Below are 20,847 nucleotides of genomic sequence, written 5' to 3'. Positions count from 1 at the left end.
TATTAAATTTATATACCACCCATCACCTCAAGATCACAGAGCAAGTATAAATGTAATAATAGTAAATAATGCACCCAGATGGTGGACTTTTCTGGGAACTGATTTAAAATCCTGCTTTTTTAAAAGATGCTGTTGTTATTAGTATATGTTCCTGTTATTCTGTTTGTTTTAAATGAATGCTTAGATACCTTGTGGCAGAAAGGCAGTGTATTGTTTCTTCATTGGTTTATTATATTTCTTACCCACCCTTCACCAAAAGGTCCCAGGGCAGGTTACAGCAATATAGGTATATTTTACTTAAATAATGGAAACCCTAAAGCATCCACTCATTGCCTCTTTCACCTTGCCCAAAGAGAAGTAGTTTCACTTTCCAGGATTACTGTGAAAACAATGATCAATTCTGATTCAAGTATTACTGTTTGAGTATTACCAAATCCCCATTGCATTATTCAGTTAAGTTCCACTTGCTTTTTTGCCTCTAAGAACACCGCTATGTTGTTTTTTCCCCTTTGAATGTCACATATCAAAACACCAGAATGTTACTGGAAGTATGTGTTTCCTTTGAATTTGCTGGCTCCAGAGTTCTGATTGCTTCCTCATGCCACGGCCATCAAGGACTCTGAACTCATTCACACGCTTGGGGTGCAGCAGAGCTATAAGGGCAGAGGCCAAAAGGGAGAAAACAAAGTTGCACAGATAAGCGTCTGGAAAGCTGAAAAATGAGCTCTGCTCATGAAACAAGAATAAGGGGGGACAGCAAGATGGAGCTGATGAGCTCAGAAACAGAGGACGTTGTTAAGAGAAGCACTCTTAAGAAATACCAGATACTTTGTGCGGTAAGTATTGCCCTTTGCTTCCTTTTCAAACTTTTAATGTTAAGGTTTGTTGCATTATTGGCTCAAGTTTCATTATGTTTTAACAGTATAAACTTTCCACGGACCACTGGAAATTTCCTGGCAGGGCATGGCAGAATAGATAAAACTGTCGTTTTAACAGACCAACAGCTCTTGTTGATGTTCTCAGCTCACAGTCTGCTAAAAGGCGGATACGAATGCCTGACTTTTTCAAAGTTGATGAAAGAAAGCCTGGCCCCTCAGCTGCAATATTGGGTAAAAAATAGTAGGCATTTGTGGCTGCTTTCTGTTATTTATTTTGTTCACAACCCACTCTATCCTAGTGGCTCATGGTAGTTATATCCCAGTCTGAGTTAACCAGAGCATGTAAGAACTAAATAATAGGGGGGAAAATGTGTTCTGAAATACAGGGAGGATTGAACAGATGACAGCCACCCTGCCCTTAAATGTCACTTGTGTCCCCCCCCTCCCAATCCTAAGGATGATATTGCCAGTTTTGACAATGCTTGTGATTACCCAATGGTGATAGAAAGGCAGGAAAATGTGATTCCTCACTATGCATTGCACAAGTGGTTAGCACTTTAGAAGCTAATGTGCTATGAGTGCAATAACTACAAATGAGCTGAAACCATTATTGTTTATTCATCTAGGTCCTCACTGACCCTTAAAATCATTCCTGTTCACCAAGGCATTTGAGGGTTGAAAGACATGGTCCTGGCCATACTGAAATTAGAGCTGTGAGGCTATGTGAAAACCAGTTTTTAGATGTTCTTAATATTTTTAAAAATGTTTAAAACAGGTTTTCCATTTTTTAGTTGCATTGCTTGTCGTTTGCCCCCTTGGCTCCTTGGGAGAAAGGATGGAATTGAAATGTAATAGGAGTAATAATACTCCGGGTGGTATTGGCAGTCCAAGGTTCCAGGCAAAGGACTGCAGATCACCTGCTAGCTAATCTTTTTATACGGAGATACCATGGATTATACCTGAGACCTTCTGAGTGGAAGAAACATGCGCTTCCACGTTCCTGCATTGCAGGGGGTCTGTAACTCCCTTCCCCAATGCCAACGCCCATGGAAATACAATGTGCATCTCCCAGGTTGTAAATCAGGGAGCAAATAGTTGGGAAAATGTTAAGCAACAAGTGTTATTTAGCTTCCATCATGGTGTTCCACTGTGCCAGATGCGGTTTAGTCATGCTGGCCACATGACCTGGAAAACTGTGGACAAATGCCAGCTCCCTCAGCCTGAAGCGGTATGAGCGCCAAACCTCAAGCTTGACTGGACTTCACCGTCCAGGGATCCTTTACCTTTAGCTTGGCCAGGCTTCCTCAACCTTGGCCCTCCAGATGTTTTGAGACCACAGTCCCCATCATCCCTGACCACTGGTCCTAGCTAGGGATCATGGGAGTTGTAGGCCAAAAACATCTGGAGGGCCGAGGTTGAGGAAGCCTAATCTAGGCAATTTTATTGTGGCAGCTTGCCATGGACTTGTTGGTAGCAGAGGCATGGTAGAAGGAACCAGCTGGGGAACAGCCAAGGAAGAAGGCTTGGAGCTTGGGGAGTGGTAGTGGGGCAATGATGAGTGGTCAGAGAGAGAAGATGCAGAAGAGGAGGTGTTGGAAGCTGAAGGGGTAACAGGGCTTAGTGAGCTGGGAGAGTCTGGCAGAGAAAAGTCCAGAATCAGAGGCAGAAGCTGAAGCAGGAGAGTGGAATGAGGGTGGACGACAGGCAGAGAGTCAGGCGGGTGTCACGGGTGTCTCCCCCTTCTGCTGCAACAGGCTCCCCTCACCACTTATCTCCCAGAACCAGAAGAGGCATGAAAATGGAGGAGGAGAGTTTGGCTGCCTACAGGTGCAGTCTCCAGTTGCTTGGAAAAAGGCCTGGAGAGGAGGGGACTTAAACAGCTGTGGGGAGGTGGGGACTTTCAGTCTTGGCTTTTGATTTTCATGCAGGAAGATCGCCAAGAATGAGCTTCTCTGCTCATTAGGCTCGACACACAACCAAGTCTGAGGAGATTGTGTTTTTGCTAATACAGTGGTACCTCGGGTTAAGTACTTAATTCGTTCCGGAGGTCCAGTCTTAACCTGAAAACTGTTCTTAACCTGAAGCACCACTTTAGCTAATGGGGCCTCCTCCTGCCGCCGCACCGCTGGAGCACAATTTCTGTTCACATCCTGAAGCAGAGTTCTTAACCTGAGGTACTATTTCTGGGTTAGCGAGTCTGTAACCTGAAGCATATGTAACCTGAAGCATATGTAACCTGAGGTACCACTGTAAAGAGTTCACTCCATCTTTAAACTGTGTGATTACTGACCCGCACACTTCTGTGGTACAGCATAAGCTTGAGACATATTTTTTTTTGCCGAATAAATGAGGAAAAGACAAACATGACCACTTACGTAGTCTCTTAATCTCTTTAAGCGTTCACTGGTAGATTATAATCCCGGCCAAACTCCATCAAGGTACTGGGCAGAATAGTAGAGCGCAAAGTTACAGAAATGAGGAACTGTTCAACAAGGACTTAAAGGATCGGAATGAGAGCTTAGCATTTGATGAGTTAAGCAGACATGAGTTTGGCAGCAGTGCAAGGAGCACAGTGCCCTGCCTTTCCTTGACTTAAAGAAAACCCAAATTTTCAATAAAGTGACTTGAACTACAAAAACAAGCATGCAGGTTGAAGTGGTTTTGGACAGAAGTTGTGGGTGTGTTTGCATGTGCAAAAAAATAATAATTTTATTTCATATAAACACTCGTGTGATCTGAACCAGCAGTGACTGAATAGGAATGAGACCTTAGGGTCATAGTAGATAGTACAGTGGACCCTCCAGATACAAGCTTAATTTGTCCCAGGAGTCCATACTTACCCCAAAAAGTCTATATCTGGAGGCGCTGCTTCTGCGCACACATGCAACACGATAGAGTGCTTCTGCGTTTGCTGCGTTCGTAACTCGAAATTACGTTACCCGAAGGTAATGTAACCCGAGGTATCACTGTAGATAGCTTGATATTGACTCAGTGTGCGGCAGCTGTGAAAAGAGCCAATTCCATGCCTGGGATCATCAGGAGAAGAATTGAAAATAAAATCATGATGCCATAATAGAAATCTATGGTGTGACTGCATATTGTAGAGTTGGAAAAGAGTCAGAAAAGAGGAACCAAAATGGTTAAGGGGACTGAGCAACTCTCCTATGAGTAAAGGTTGCAGTATGTGGGAATTTCCAGCTTAGAAAAAAGGTGAGGGAAAAGCAACATGATAGATGTTTCTACAATGTTTATACAATGCATGGCATGGAGAAAGTGAATAGAGAAAAGTTTTTCCCCCCATCATAACACTCGAACTCGTGGACATCTAGTGAAACTGAATCTTGGAAAATTCAGGACAGGTAAAAGAAAGTACATTTAGGAACGTCATTTTAGGAAATACTTGTGTAGATGCAAAGGCTTATATTTACAAGCCAGTCATTATGTAACTTTAATCCTTTAATCCTTCACTCGAATTGCTGGTTTTCATAAAGACTGAGGCAGAAGAGGTAGGAGGATTGAAAAAGTTCAATAACAGTTTGGTGTTTTTTTTTAAAAAAGTATAATGCACAAAACTGAGTTCTCCCAGTTATATTCAAAGCAAGCCCTCTTGTAAACAACTGCTATAAACAACAGTTGAGGAGAATGTCAGAAAAGATAAAAGGGGCTCATTTACCCCCACCCCACCCCCAATTCTAGTATATTGAGGGTAGATAGTATAGTATACAATGATCATCATAGATGATTTAGGCACGCTTCCTGGGGTTGATGGCAACTGTAGTCCTGCAACTTCTGGAGGGCCAGAGATTCCCCACATCTGCCTTGGAGAGATAGTTAGTGCCTCCTCATTTCATTCTGGGGCCAAGTGAAAACCTATTTGCTCAGCAGTTTGCAGGATATTAATTTTAATTAGTTATTGCTGGAGATGGAAATCTGCTCGGTGCTTTAAGCAGTGTTTTTGTGAGAGTGTACTTGCCGATACAGATCTGTATTTTAAAGATTTAGGTTTCAATTATATTTGTTTTACTTCATTTTGGATTTCTTATGGTGTTTGCTCAGTCTGTATCAGCTTCAGCTGCATTGTTCCCTGCCCTGAGATCGGCCGTGATAAACACACCCACCCACACCCACACACACCCCATACGCTGAACCAACTGGAACAAGCCATTTAGTTCAGCATCTGTTCTCAGGGTGGCGAACCAGATGCCAAAAGCAGGAACCAATTATACAAAAAGGGGTTCAGTGCAGTACTCACTATAGAACACAATTCAAAACTGCATTTGAATGCAGTTTTGAATGGTGTTCTAAAAGCACGAGCCAAGCACAAGAGCACTCTAATTCTCTTTTAAAGCCACATAGGTTGGTGGCAATCAGTGCCTCTTGTGGGAGTGAAGGCCATAGTTTAACTATGCACCAGGTGAAAAAGTACTTTCAGCTTGGTTGAAACTGTTACGTTCTGCTTCATTGAATGAAGTGCCAATTATAAATATTGTAAGTTGAATAAATAAAACACAGCTAAGCATGGAAGCTGGGGCGGTGGGATGAAAGCTGGGAGGTAGGCGTTGGATCCTTTGAACCTGTCTCCATTCCTTCTCCCACATGCTGCGTAAGTTTGCGTAAGTCTGTCTTCATATTTTGGCTCCACTTGGAGAAGTACAGCACATATCCCTAGCACAGGGGGAAAGAAGGAAGAGCTCTGCACACAATATCCAGAGTAGTGCTGTTGGAGATATGCAGCGTAAGGTAAGGCCGACATGGGAGGATAGGGAATGGGATCCATAGCTCTGGCTCCCCTACAAATTCTGCTGGCCTTCTACAAATAAGTTGGAAATCACTGCTAAATAGAAACTTTTGCTTATGCTTCGCTTATTGGGTATGGCAATCAATCTATGGGATGAGAAAAGCTATGATATGTGTCTTTCATCCTTGGTGATTTTTGCTGGTGTTGTATAAAGGCTTATATAGCTTTATTCATGTTGCCCCATCCCACCACCATATTCTAATTCTTCTACAGCCACAGCAGGCACTGTAATTCTCCAATGGTTTGACTTTGCCCCCGACGGCACACTCTTCCATTGTCTCTCAAGACAGACAGATGCCAACAACAACATTCCTCCACCACCACAAAGAAAGCCAGATAGCCTAATTTGCATATTGTTTCAAAATCCTTACAAAATTTAAAATTCCAATGGAGTTTTTTTAAATGGGTTTATTCCTGACATTTAATCCAAAGACATTGAGAAGGATCAGTAGAAATATTTTACCACTTACCCAAGCCACAATATCTTTTGAAGCTACGATGGCAATGATTTATACAATGCTATCAACCCTCATTATACCTGTGTGTGTCTACACACACACACACACACACACACACACAGAGAGAGAGAGAGAGAGAGAGAGAGAGAGAGAGAGAGAGAGAATATTTGTACTGGTCTGCCATAATGATGTGGTGTTTCTCAGTGTCCGAAAGGCAGGGACAGGGAAAGGAGAAGAAGGAAGGATGAGAAAGAAGGGGACTTTTCTCAATAGTAAATGGCTTGGGAATGGGGTTAAAGGAAGGCTTGGTAGAGGGAAGAAGGGTCTCTGTATGTGATTATATTAGCTCTCTGGTGACAGGAAGAACTGTGGGAGGTGGAATTGGGTGGGAGTCAAACTGGTATTAAGAGGAAAGATGGGAAAGATGGAGGTAGGGAGAAAGGTGTGTGTGAGAGAGAGGGAGACAGTTTTAGGACTCTGATGATGGGGGAAGAAAACTGCAGAGGAGGAGACGCTGGCAAGGGATAGATGGACTGGAAGTGGGCAAGCAAGAAGAGGCACAGGGAGAAATGAAGGGGATGATCTTGATGTCCCTCCATTTGCCCACTCAAACCTCTGCCTATTCCATTCCTCACCTGAAGAGATAAAGAATGTAGATACCTCAAATATTTCACGGTATCTCTGCACAATGCATTTCACACCTGGTGATGTTTCATTAACAAGAAAACACCAATGTATGTTCAACACCTCTGAGCTAAACTTTCTCAAACTGCACAAGCTAGCTGGCAATCTTGCTCTTAAGATTCTGCTCATCTGGAAGATACCATACAAAAGTGGCAACCTCTACCAAGTGGCAGCGAGATTCCAGGGGGTTCCACCCAGGGGCATGTTTCCATTGAGAGTTCAGATACGGCAGAGGCAGTAGCGTTTTAAGACATAGGGTTTATTTTACACCTAGATGCATCAAGAGAGTTCCTTGGAGAGGGAGAGAATTCACAGTGTTACATCTCAAGTGGGGCTTGTTCTGCACAGCAGCACAGCATTACAGTCCAAGTCACCCTGCATGCCGTTCCTGTCCCTCTCCCCCAGCCTCCCAAGATGGTTTTGCACTCCAGCAGCTCATGGAGGACTCCTCTTTGTTCTCTCTTCTTGTTACCAGTGCACACCTTACTCAAAAACTCAAACCTCCTTCCCGTCACCTCACATCCCCCCTTCACTTTAGTAACCTCCGTTTCATGCAGACCTAGGGTTTCGTGCAGACCTCATGAGGTGATAGCAACTGTCTATTTCATAATGTTCTGTTTGGTTCTGCCCACCCTTTTGTCTGAAGCTGAGAGCTCAGTGAAGCATGCTGGACAGAGATGTCCTGGGCCGCTGGTCCATGCTGTCCCTGCTTATGCTGTTCCAAACAGTAGGTTTTGCAGCAGTGTCTTGGAGATTATTGGGACGTGGGTGTTGCTGTGGGTTAAACCACAGAGCCTAGGACTTGCCGATCAGAAGATCGGCGGTTCAAATCCCCACGACGGGGTGAGCTCCCGTTGCTCGGTCCCAGCTCCTGCCAACCTAGCAGTTCGAAAGCACGTCAAAGTGCAAGTAGATAAATAGGTACCGCTCCAGCGGGAAGGTAAACGGCGTTTCCGTGCGCTGCTCTGGTTCGCCAGAAGCAGCTTAGTCATGCTGGCCACATGATCCGGAAGCTGTACGCCGGCTCCCTCGGCCAATAAAGCGAGATGAGCACCGCAACCTCAGAGTCGGCCACAACTGGACCTAATGGTCAGGGGTCACTTTACCTTTACCTTGGAGAATATGGATTAACATGAGCTAATAAGGATCAGGCTGAATGTCCATTTTGTCTGGCATCTTGTTTCCTACAATGCCCAAACGGATGCCCAGTAGCCGAACAATAGTTCCTTGCCAGTCCTGATCTGTTTGCAGGGAGGCTAGACAATGTTGTCAAATTATTGAGCATTCATTTGGACTTGTTTCTGAGGAGGGTAGATGGTGTTGTGTCAAGCAAGTGTTGTCAGTGCACCCCCCTGTTCTTTTCCATATTGCAAAAGGTCTCATCTTTGGGAGATACAGTACAGGTTTGCTATACATTGCCTCCCCATCAACTGTAATTGAGTAACCTGAATTTGCTGGTCCTCCAGTCAGTCTGTTCAGCATCATGAGCAAGCTTTACACCAGACAATCTATGCTGGCAGTTTTGGGATTGGCTTGAGAGAGGAGGCATATCTTCAGAAGAACAAGCAGGCTTCAGAGCCAGTCACTCCATCATTGATCAGTGTCTGATTTTACGCTGCTGTTGAGCTATAATCAGTGAGGTCAGAAGGAATCATAGTGTTGGAAGGGACCCCAAGGGTCATCAAGTTGGACCCCCTGCAATGCAGAAATCTCAACATGTGGTCCCCCTTTAGAGATTAGACTACATGACTTCCTGTAGGGTTAAATTAAAAGCTACTCTCACATCTCAACAACATAGAACTACTTCTGTCAGTTTAAACACTTAATTTGAGTGTTTAAACTATTATACTCAGGCATGTACAAGCACACGTGCATGCGCGCGCGCGCACACACACACACACACACACACACTGCCAGAAACAGAACCATTCCAAACACCCAAATGTATGTGTCACAATTTTTGTAAACAAAATCCTTCCACAATGAATAGAATAGAATAGAATAGAATAGAATAGAATAGAATAGAATAACTCGCAACATATGAAAAACTTGCATACAAATGCAGACTTGCCATGGACAAATTAAATGATATTTGGAATCCATTCTTACAAATACTGTAATAGGTCAAGATCTGGTGAAGTACAATAACAACCCTGTAAAGTATACAGTTTTGGTCCCCCCCCCCACTTTATTTTCCCTTCTACACGGGTTCTGTTTCTTTTTTTCTTTTTCTCTCTTTTATTTATTTTTAGTGAGGACACGGGTGGTGCTGTGGGTTAAACCACAGAGCCTAGGGCTTGCCGATCAGAAGGTCGGCGGTTTGAAACCCAATGATGGGGTGCGCTCCCGTTGCTTGGTCCCTGCTCCTGCCAACCTACCAGTTTGAAAGCACGTCAAAGTGCAAGTAGGTACTGCTCCGGCGGGAAGGTAAACGGCTTTTCTGTGCGCTGCTCTGGTTCGCCAGAAGTGGCTTGGTCATGACCCGGAAGCTGTACGCCGGCTCCCTCGGCCAATAAAGCGAGATGAGTGCCACAACCCCAGAGTTGTCAGCGACTGGACCTAATGGTCAATGGTCCCTTTACCTTTACTATTTTTAGTGCACATATAATCATGTACTTTTGAACTTTCAATAAAGATGTTTAAAATAATAATAATAACAAAAGGCAAAAATTCATTTTCTGTTGTGCTGTGCCCCTATGGCATCCATTTTATGATATGTCATGCCCCCATTTTGTGACTGGCACTCAGGCACTTTCTCAAAATTTCAAAAGTGCCCACTGGCTTGAAGAACTGTAGACAGTGCTGTGCTAGATCACACCAATGACCTGAGTGACTGTAAGACAGCTCCCTCTGCTCCTAACCAAACAAGCATTGTTGCATGTATTCCAATTCTCTCAGCAATGAGATCTCCAGAAATCCAGTGTGTTGCTCTGGTTCTGTTTCCTGTGGAATGAAGTCATTTAAGCCTTCTTGACATTTTGTGATATATGGTTCATTTATGCACTTTACACGGGCTGAGCAAAGGTAAAGATTTACAGCAGCTGCCACCCCAATGGACAGCCTGATAGGTTCCAGACCTTCATTGAGCTCTGTGTGCTGCAGCTTGCAGGCTCATCTCCATCTGACTTTAGCTGCAATTCCCAAACCCCTTGCTACTGTAGAGGCCCACATTTGAGAGAGAGAGAGAGAGAGAGAGAGAGAGAGAGAGAGAGAGAGATTGTTTCCATTCACGGGGAAGGACCGTTTGTTAACCACATATATGCAATATGCTTATTTTTATACTCTGTGACACATATGTTATTTTGTAACAGGTTCTTCTAGTTTCTTTGGTGGCTGTATCGCTTGGACTAGGCTTGGGACTTGGACTAAGGAAAACACGAGAAGGTAATCTCACAATCTCCTCAATTTACTAAAAGGGGGTCAAAAATGTCTTAGGTCTAGGGCAGGGCTCTTGAGGCAAGGTGAGATGACTGCCTCAGGTGGCAGGATCCACAGCGGCAGCAGATCCTGATCTTCATTCCCCCTTTGTTCCTGATATAGATCTTCAACACCGCTTCTTCCCTGGTGGGGACGGAGGTACCATTTTGTCATTTGCCTCAAGTGCCAAACTGTCTTGGGCCAGCCCTGTCCAGGGGATATACTTCAAGTTTAGTTTTAAGTGAGATGATAAAACTTATGTCTGGGCTCAAGGGCAACCCAATACATTTGCTGCCTGAGGCAAAGACCAATATGGTGCTTGCTTCCCATTTCACAAGCAGAAGTCAACCAGATTGGTACTGAATCATACTTCAGTCATGGCAGCATTTCCACCCAAAAGCAACTGAAAGCTGCACAATAAATGCCCATGAAGCCTACACGAACCAGTCATAGAATGTTGTGTACCTAACATTGTGCCAAAGTAAAAGAAAAGTAAAGTAGGTTAGAAGAAATGACGTAATATTTGAAATCTGAGCACACCCACATTCCAAAGTACTATAACCAAAAATATTTGATAATTCATGGATGAATGATTATCCAGATATGACGAGAATATGAATTCTCAGCCTTCACTGATCTTAAAATATTTTTTGAACATCCTAGGAATTAAAGTTCACAACATTCCGTCTAATAATAAACTCAAGTGGTGAGTGCTGACTAGGTTTGAACAAGGACACAGCTGGGATAGGTGGTACAGCATGAGACTTTTAATATCAGGGTTATGGGTTCAACACCCACATTGGACAAAAGATTCCTGCCTTTCAGGGGGTTGGAGTAGATGACTCTTTTGGTACTTTCCAACTCTATGATTCTATGATCAACATGCTGATAGGAACCCTGAGGTTTACAAGAATAATTTTTTTTTAAAAAAACAACAACAGCTAAAGAGGCACCTGCTCCTTTATTTATCCTTCCTCAACCTGTTGTTGAAGTCCAACACCCATCACGTCTCACCTAGCATGGCCACTGATCACAGATTGTTTAACCCCAAACACCAGGAGGTCACCAGATTGAGGCATACCTGCCATTGTTGTGGAGCAGGGATGGGGAACCTGTACCCCCTGATGTTGGACTCTCATCAACCCTAGCCAGCATAAACAAATTTGGTTCAGACACTGCATAGTTAAACCAAGGAACTTGCTTGCTTAGCAGGTTCAGATAGCCAACTGGCTTTAAAAAGATTAGACAAAATCATGGAGGATAAAGACTACCTGTGGCTACTAGCCACAATGGCTATGTTCTGCCTCCATGGTCATAGGGATTATGCTTCTGAATACCAGTATCTGGACACCGCAGGAGGGGAGAGTGCTGTTTTGTTCTTGCTTGTGGGCTTCTCATAGTCACCTAGTTGGGCATTGTGAGAAAATGATGCACTTGCAAAGGTGAACAGTTCCAAAAGCATTCTCATGCATAGCTAAGTATGTTTCCTGAAATGAGTATTATTGACCAAATGAAGCAGCTGCAATGCAATTGGAGAAAGCAACAGGTTCCATTATATCCCCACTCCCTAAATGCTTGTATTCCACAATACTTTTATTATCCTGGATACTGTTAAGATATGAAGGGCTCAAGCAACCAAATTCATCCTCCACCCCTCCATTTTGCTTTTCCAATTGATGCACAACATTCTGTGACTCCAGGAAACTACTGAGCGTGGGCAGTCTTCCTTGTGCCTCTAACTTACTTTATGCATTCATTCATGCATGCATACATAGCTTGGGCTCTCTCTGTCTATTCTATCCTATGCCACCATCTTGTAATTCCATTCCCCCACCCTCTCCCACAAACATATTTAAAAGCGTATAGGATGTTAATCAGCCAAAAGTGTGGTTGGACCTCTCATGGAGGAGACACATGAAGAAGGGCCTCAGATGATATTGCAGGGTCTGGGTCGGTTCATATGTTCAGAGGCGGTCCTTGAGGCATTGCGATCCTGAGTTGTTTCAGGTTTTATAGGTCAAAACCAACACTTTGAATTGGGCCAGGAAACTAACTGGAAGCCAGTGCAGTTGGACCAGGATCGGTGTAATATGCTCTTGCCTCAGTAAGCAACCTGGTTGCCGGATTCTGCACCAGGTGTAGTTTCCGAAATGTCTTCAGGGGCAGTCCTACATATTAAACATTGCAACAATCTACCCGAGAGGTTATCAGAGCATAGACAATAGTAATTAGGCTATCCCTATCCAGACAGCTGGGTCACCAACCAAAGATGGATGGAAAACACTCTGTGCTGCTGAGGCCACTTGTGCCTCAAGAAGCTGCAAAGCATCTAGAAGTATCAACAAGCTACACACCCACTCCTTCAGATGGTATTCAACCACATAAAGAATGGCTTCTACATATCTGGATGGGCTTGGCTAAACAATTTTTTTTAAAAGCATTTATGACATTCAAACAGGCTTTCACAAAGATCTGAGGTGAAGCTAAGAACTGACTCAGCTCTCTCTCTTTCATTCAAATGCATCTTTTTGTATGTTTTTTCCTCTTCCAGAAGAAACATCCTGGTTGAAAGAAAGTTGTACCTCTTCTAACACAGCTCAGTGTCCAGAAGGGTAAGATTAATGTATTCACAACTGTCCACTTAGGATGTCTGTATTTTTTGTGGTTTTGTTGTGTAAATAAGCACACAAATATTTTTTTTATTTATTGAGAACCATCATTCCAAATTGATGTTAGTCACAGCTTAAAGGTAAAAGTAAAGGTACCCCTGACCATTAGGTCTAGTCGCGGATGACTCTGGGGTTGCAGAGCTCATCTCGCTCTACAGGCCAAGGGAGCTGGCGTTTGTCTGCAGACAGCTTCCGAATCATGTGGCCAGCATGACTAAGCCACTTCTGGTGAACCTGAGCAGCACACGGAAATGCTATTTACCTTCCCACTGGAGTGGTACCTATTGTACCTACTTGTACTTTGATGCGCTTTCAAACTGCTAGGTGGGCAGGAGCAGGGACGGAGCAATGGGAGCTCACCCTGTCACGGGGATTTGAACTGCCGACCTGCTGATTGGCAAGCCCAAGGCTCTGTGGTTTAGACCTCAGCGCCACCCGCATCCCTTAGTCACAGCTTAGAAGACCATATAAATCGTATGGGCTAGATCGTTCTGCAAGTTCATGAATAATTACAGCGACTTATGAGAAAAAGTTTAGTGCTGTACCCTAATGGTATTTTCAGATTTCCTTTTTCTTTTTACCTTACCACAGCATTGCCTCTGCTCTGCTATCCTGACAGCCTATTTTAACTGTGCACCACTGCAATTACCCTCTGTGTAACTGCTGCATAGGCATTCTTTCTCATTTCCTGCATTGCATTTGGAGAACACTTTCTCTGTTGCTGTGCTTTGAGCTGCCCAAACCTGCAACAAGAACATGCACTTCCTTCACCCTCCATCATGAGATCTTCTCAGGTATGTTCTGTGTACATGAGCCACAGAAACTCAGTCAAGCACTTGCGCTTGTCACATGAAACAGTTGTTTAGCAGAGCTCACTTGTACTTGGCACACACAGACATACACTACAATATACACACACCATACACAGTTTTTACAAATAGTCATCTCCCTCTGATCCCAGAAAGGGTTCTTGGCTTCAGAATTCTTGCTGCCCCAAAGTCCACAGCAAGTCCTGACTTCAGCTGCTTCCAAAGTCCTTGCAGCTCTTCACAAAGTGTTCTGTTTTCTTCCACGATTCCAATCAGTCTCCACTGTTCAGATCTCCCACACTTTCCCAGCGCCGAACACTGCAACTTTCGTTCCATATCTAGGTACAAATTCTGCCCAGCAACAGATATAAGACAGCTGCACTGTAGGGAATGAGTCAGCATTATCAACTCATGTGAAATTAACCCATTAAACACGTTCCTTAACAGATCCTCTGCTGGATCTCTTTGCAGAAGGAATCTCTGAAACCCACTCTAAGGGGTTCTAAGGAGCACCTGTGCTCCTTTATGAAGTGCCTATAACCTACACTTCCAATTTGAAAAGACAGATGAGAATCCCATGAACCCTGGAAGACTTCATGCAGGTCTCTTTACAGTGTTTGGAAGTCCATGGAGGGAAAAGTGACCTTGGAAGGGGAAGTTGCATCAGAAAATTTGCACCTCCTCCCTCCTATCCTTTCTCCATTCCAAATTGCCCCTCCATGAATTTCCCCTTCTTTGGAAGGAGCCACCAGGTTTTTTTTTGCTACAGACATTAGCATGTTATGTGTAACTTGACCCTTAGTCTTAAGTACAGTCAGCTGACAGCTTTTCCTGCAAACACTAGCTATCTTGTTGTAGATAGTATCAGTACCTGATAGTGAATTTTATCTACTGGGGCAACCCCAAGCATGCTTTTCCTCAGCAGAGGCTTTGCACTGATGCTCAAAGCACACAAACTTTGGAATAAGCTTCGTTTTAAACTTGCTTTGGAATAAGTATGTGAAGAACTACAGTATTTGAGGAAAGTCTGATTCGGCTCAGAAACAGAACACTCGTTATGAAAGATCAAAAGAAAAGTACGTCGGGAGCAAAATAGCAATCCTGAAAAGCATTTGCAGAAAGATTAGGAGGTTCTGAATTTTAAACATGTATGTTTTATGCTAGGGTTTTTCAGGGGCTTTATAAATGCATTATTGACCCCTAAATCAATAGTTGCACTTTACATTGGTTCTCGACTTACTTTCATCATTTTCAAATCGGTTAATGAGTTATGAAATCATAAAGCAGTAGTAGATTATCATGTAGGGTCCAACTGGTCAGGAGATTGCTTATAGTTCTGGCTTATCACCATGTATGATGTAAGTGTCTATGTGCATTGAGTCTTTGATCAATAGTCTTCCATAAAATCATAAATGTGTTTCTTACTTGTCCTATTTTGGCTGTCTTTGAAAAAGAACAGCAGAAGTGTTATTAAATAGCTACAGCAGGTTTTATAACACTCTACAGGTGAGTTAGGGACTTCCTCCGCATGTGAATACAGGCTGCGGTGGATTGAGAGGACAAGACCAACAGTGTGTCCAACGGTCAAGAAGGTGGTTTCTGCGTGTGCTGTAGAGGGAAATGGGGCGGGGGGGGCAGATAGGGCTTGTCCACCTGGGAAGGTAGCTCATCTAGGAGAAGGAAAACTCTGATCCTAAATCTCCTCTGGCTTGTGGCTATACTCATTCGTGAGTAAATCCCAAGGAAAAATCTGTACCCACTGCTTTGCAGAGTAGCTTAGGGAGAAGAAAAGGCCAAAGAGTGAAGCCTACACAGATCTGGAGTGGAGTCCTTGCAGCCACAGCAGGTGCTGTGATTCTCCAGCAGCTTGACTTCATCTCCAGAGGTGTTCTCCATTGTCTCTTGAGACAGACAGATGCCAACAGAGTTTCTTAACTTGTCATCCATGGAGGTTCATGGATGAGCTTCAGGAGGTCTGCAGCTTCCTACATTGGGAATGATGTAATTTCAGGGTCTTCTCCCACACTTTTCCTGGTCTTTGATTGAGGAGCTAGCCCATGGCAAGGCCCCCTTTTCCATACTGGCAGGCAGAAGAACATGACTTTCCCTAAATAGCCAGCCTTCCTTTTAGTTCCCCTGTGACCTAAAATCAATTCAGGGAACAATTCAACATCACACTCTTCTAAGTCTGCACACATTTAAGTTTGCTAGATGGAACATCTCTCCTTGTCTTTTCTCATTGCACAATGTACTGGGGGGGGGGTCCCCCTGACCTCCTGACCCAATTTTGGGGTGGTGGCAGGGAGAGGAGGGGGGAAGTCCCATTATACAAGTGAAAGTTCTTGCACAGGGCTCCCGCTGATGTGACTCATTACTTGAATCCTGCCCACAGAGTTTCTAACATTCATATGTGGACTGTCTAATCTTTAATTTTTCAGGAAGATGGCAACTAATGTTTCTCAGCAAGCACCCAAATATCCTCCTGACTTTTGACTCTGTGTTCTTTACCTTCAGGTTCGATCTGCCACCGCTTATTCTTTTTTCAATGGATGGCTTCAGGGCAGAATACTTGGAAACTTGGGACTATTTACTGCCAAATATTGGAAAACTCAGTAAGTCATCTTGTTCTGAGGATGAATAATTTTTAAAAATTCATTCTGCAGAAAGAAATGTTTGAATTATTTGCATATAAGTATTGCTGCTAGTGTTGAAATTTAGCAGAGGGGGAGAAAAAATGGGTCTCAGAGGAGGTGGATCAGGGAGTTGCTGCTTGAACTTTAAAGTAGGGTGACCTACTTTGCACTGTCAAAAAAGGGAAGAAAAGCATCTTCTAAAAAAGAAGAAAAAGGGGCACAGATTTGCATGAAATTTGTGTTCGTACTGTGAATGTGCAGATGCAGATTTAAAACAAACAAACAAACAAACAAACAAACAAATGCTACAGTTTAAATAGATCTGCAAGGTGAGTGAGCCTGCGTGTCTGCTCTGCCTGTCTTCTGCCCAGATGCAACTGTTGCAGCTTCAAGGCCCCTGCTGTCCTTCCTTGTTCCCTATCTTGAAACCAGGCTGGACCAGACAGTCCCTCAAAGAGAGGGGATGTTCTGTGACAGTCTTTCAACTAGACAAATGCCCTGTATTAAGCAAGGCATATGGCTGGAGCCTGCTCATGATACTCCCATATTGAGCAGAAGTCTTCAGTAAGAAGTCTGGGGCCAGCCATTTCGCTTCAGCAAGCCTTACTCAAATGAAGTACTCAAATGAGACCTCCGGGTATAGAACGGTGTATAAATTCAATAAATAATAATAATAATAATAATAATAATAATAATAATGGTGATTTTCAGTTACCTATATTTGTTTCAAAAGATTCACTGCTGACAGTTTTGTGTACATTTGCTTTTTACATTATTTGTGGATTTTAGCTATACTTCACCAACTATTTTATGTGTAACCTGCTTGGAGAGCTCTTTGATTAAGTGGTTTGTAAGTTTTCTAAATAGATAAATGGGTAGTATTCCACTATGTTTTACTCAGAGCTGAGCCAGCTAAGTTAGTCATGTTCTTGAACTTGGATGGGCCTCCTCTGAGAGAAACCTAGATGAATATCACCCATTATTTCTATTTTAACGGTAACCACCCCTTTCTTTAAGCTGAGGAGCAGCCATCTTGAGTTGAGAGGCTATGGGGCTGGGATCTCATTTTCTAACCCCAGCCTCTCCCTGCTCCTTTATTTATTATTGAGATCTATTATCCACCCTTCCGTCCGAAGACCCAGGGCTGGTTGCATAACATGACAGCATAAGGAAAACCGCAAGAAAAACAACAATGGAGCATAATAATAAAAGCAGAGGCAAATCAGTGTGACACAACGCAGGGAGTGGAAGAAGCATCTTCTCACCTCCACCCTTCACAAGCCTGAGCAAACAGGTGTGACTGACCTGCAAAAGCTATGCAGTGTCAGTCAGTGCAAGATGCATCTTGCAGTCGAAAAGGGAGGGGGATTAGACCCAGAGAAAAACGCCCACATTCGGGCTAACGGGAAATGTTCTATGAAAAGTATTTTTTACAAGCAAGGGGCCTTGGGGAAGGGCTTTAGCTCTGTGGTAGAACATCTCCTTCGTGCACAGAAGGTCCAAGGTTTAATCCCTATCATCTCCAGGAAGGGGTGAGAACGACTCTGGAGAGCTCCAAATACTGTCGGCAATACTGAGCTAAAGGGATCAATGAACTGACTCAGTGTAAGGCAGCTTCCTATGTTCCTAATAAGTTTTAAAAGAGGTGTGCATGCTCTGTGTTTTGCATATATGCCATATTATGTCATGGTTATAATTTACTATATTTACAAAGCACCATTTGTTGCAGAAACATGTGGGACCCATTCAAAGTACATGAGAGCTGTTTATCCAACCAAAACCTTTGTAAACCACTATACTATTGTCACTGTAAGTACTTTTTGTGTGTGCCTTTTTTTGTCACCATTACTTCTGCTGTGTCACTATTGTTTTAAAAGCTAGGTGCTTTATTTCATTTCTAAAAATGTTTATATCCCACCTTTCTGCTCTTAACAAACACACAGTGAACAACATTAGATTCCCACCAAACCGTAATAATTATCTAACAAGAATCTAAAACAACAGCAAAGCAGAAGAAAGTAAACACCAGCTTCTTCATTCCCCAAAGGTCCACCTAAAGAAAACAGATTTGTTTTGGTACTAGAATGGTAGCCCGTTTGATGAGAGGTGGAAGCAGGACATAGGAATATGTGTTTGGCACAGACGATTGACGCCCCTCCTTATGGACATTTCACTGCTGTGTCTCTAGAGCCTTAGACTGAATGCACAGCATACATTTAAAGCACACACACCAGGATTCCTGGGAACTATAGTTTATTAAGGGTGCTGGGAATTGTAGCTCTGTGAGCTTCCTAGGATTTTTGTGTGTGGGGATGTCCTTTAAATGCAGGTGCATATACAGCCTAGGGCTTTAATTCTAAGCAGCCTTACTTTTTGTTGTTTAGTTGTTTAGTTGTGTCCAACTCTTCATGACCCCATGGACCAGAGCAGGCCAGGCACTCCTGTCTTCCACTGCCTCCCACAGTTTGGTAGCTTCAAGAACACTGTCCAACCATCTCGTCCTCTGTCATCCCCTTCCCTTTGTGCCCTCAATCTTTCCCAACACCAGGGTCTTTTCCAGGGAGTCGTCTCTTCTCATGAGGTGGCTTACTAGTCATTTAGAAATCTGTAGTACAGACTTCTGAGGAAACATTCACAGGACTTCACAGTTAAAGCTCTCTTTTGCAAAATGATAGTTAGGAGGAAATAAAGAGTGATTAATCCATGCATGTATCAGGTAACAATCTGTTTGTTGAAACCAGAAGGTTGAAGCCAAAAGTTGCTGTTAGGTAGAGTATTTCAGTTCAGCCAGCCAGCCATGCCCTTTTCTGTGATGTACCATTCTACCTCCTGTCTCACCCAGTTCCCCAGTCCTGTTGCCCCACCTATTCTGTTCATGCTAGGCTGTTTTCATGGGTTTCTCTCACCTTGGTTTGCTGATGTTGCTTTAGATCTAAAAACCTTCTGCAAGCCTGCTGACAGTTCCCTCTGGTGTTTCAAGAGTGCAGTTTTGGCTGCACAGAGATGGGATTCATTGTTAGTGGGCAATAAATGTTAAAAAGAAATCAGACATCGGGGTTGACATTAGCAGCATTAGCTTCTAGTGATGCGACCCAATGTACATATCAAGGCACAGAGTACACTCACTTTGTGTTTTCTTTCCCCAGGGTTTGTACCCAGAATCCCATGGCATCATTGACAACAATATGTACGATGTAAAATTAAACCAGAACTTTTCGCTTTCTTCAGATACCAAAAATAATCCTGCATGGTGGGGTGGTCAGCCTGTAAGTGCCATTTGCTGTTTCTCGATTTGCTCCTCACTTTCCATGTGAATGAGGTGGACAGGTGGACAGATAGATGAAAGTGCTTTCTCTCATACAGTGGCTCCAGTCCTTCTTGGAGGGACAAGCCCAGCAGGGGATGCTGGGGAACTCCTGTTCAATGCCCTGGCCAGTGTGATGCCATAATTCGGCACCCCTACCTCTTGTCTTCCATTCTACAACATAGTTGTGGTGCCCACTGTGGTACCCCCAAAGCTCTGTAACCAGTCACACTCTCCTAAATCTGCCTCTGCCCTGGTCATTGGCCTCTGGTATCCCTCAGGGTCTTATCCTGTCCCCATACTATTTAACATTGACATGAAGCTGCTGGGAGAGGTTGCCCAGGGATTGGGGGTTCGGTGCCACCAATATGCAGATGACATCCAACTCTATCTCAATCTGAGGAAGCTGTTTCAGTGCTAAACACAGTGTCTGGTGTCAGTAATCGACTGGATGAGGATGTATCTAGGCAAGATACAGGTTATCCTGATCAGTCAAAGGCTGATCGAGGATTAGGGATCCAATTTGTGCTGGATTGTATTAAATTCAAGTTCACAACTGAGGTGCACTCCTGGATTCAAGCCTGAGCCTAGATGCTCAGGTTTTAGTAGTGGCCAACAGTACATTAGCACGTTTTAAAACTAGTGTGCCATCTGCACCTGTTCCTAAAGATGTCTGATCTGGCTACATGCCTTAGTTACATCCCATTTGGATTACAGTAACATGCTGTGTATGGGGATGCCTTTGGAAAGTGTTTGGAAGCTTCAGTCCAAAAGGCTGAGATGAGATTTCTGACTGGAGCTGGTTACAGGCAGAACAGACACTTCCTGTGACTACTTGCCCATTTTCTGGCACAATTCCAAGTGCTGGTTATATTTGGCTTGGGTCCAGGCTATCTGAAGAACTGTATCTCCATATATGAGCTTGCCAGGCTTTGAGATAAATCACTAAATGTGCCTTCTCTGCCACCGTCTCCTCCTCCTCTTCACCGCCTGGTAGTTACCTTTGGGGACATTTGCGGAAGATACAAAAATGTATCAAATTGGGCAAGAAAAATAAAATGCTATTCCAAGGCTCTATGGTGGCACAGCTCTATGGTGCTTCTGAAGCCTTGCAACCAGCTTGCTTCACCTCAGACTATTCAGGTCCTGGATTGCCTCATGCTCTGAGGTAGCTCAAGGGAATGTTTGCCTTTGATT

At 43.7% G+C, this 20,847-nt stretch overlaps 1 protein-coding gene across 1 annotated transcript in view; it reads left to right on the top strand.

Annotated features, from left to right (window-relative positions):
- Positions 1 to 620: 620 nt before the first annotated feature.
- ENPP3 (ectonucleotide pyrophosphatase/phosphodiesterase 3) overlaps positions 621 to 20,847 on the top strand; it is a 47,345-nt gene continuing 27,118 nt past the window's right edge. Inside the window, exons 1-6 of the mRNA XM_028723437.2 lie at positions 621 to 836; positions 10,130 to 10,202; positions 12,787 to 12,847; positions 16,228 to 16,325; positions 18,076 to 18,155; positions 19,493 to 19,612. Of these exons, the coding sequence (XP_028579270.2) occupies positions 720 to 836; positions 10,130 to 10,202; positions 12,787 to 12,847; positions 16,228 to 16,325; positions 18,076 to 18,155; positions 19,493 to 19,612 (549 nt within the window). The 5' untranslated portion in view covers positions 621 to 719. The remainder of the gene's footprint in view (positions 837 to 10,129; positions 10,203 to 12,786; positions 12,848 to 16,227; positions 16,326 to 18,075; positions 18,156 to 19,492; positions 19,613 to 20,847) is intronic.

The sequence above is a fragment of the Podarcis muralis genome, chromosome 3 (assembly GCF_964188315.1).
Source record: "Podarcis muralis chromosome 3, rPodMur119.hap1.1, whole genome shotgun sequence".
Classification (NCBI taxonomy): Eukaryota; Metazoa; Chordata; class Lepidosauria; order Squamata; family Lacertidae; genus Podarcis; species Podarcis muralis.
Note: the sequence above shows the minus strand (reverse complement) of the source record. Positions and strands in the feature narration are given on the sequence as shown.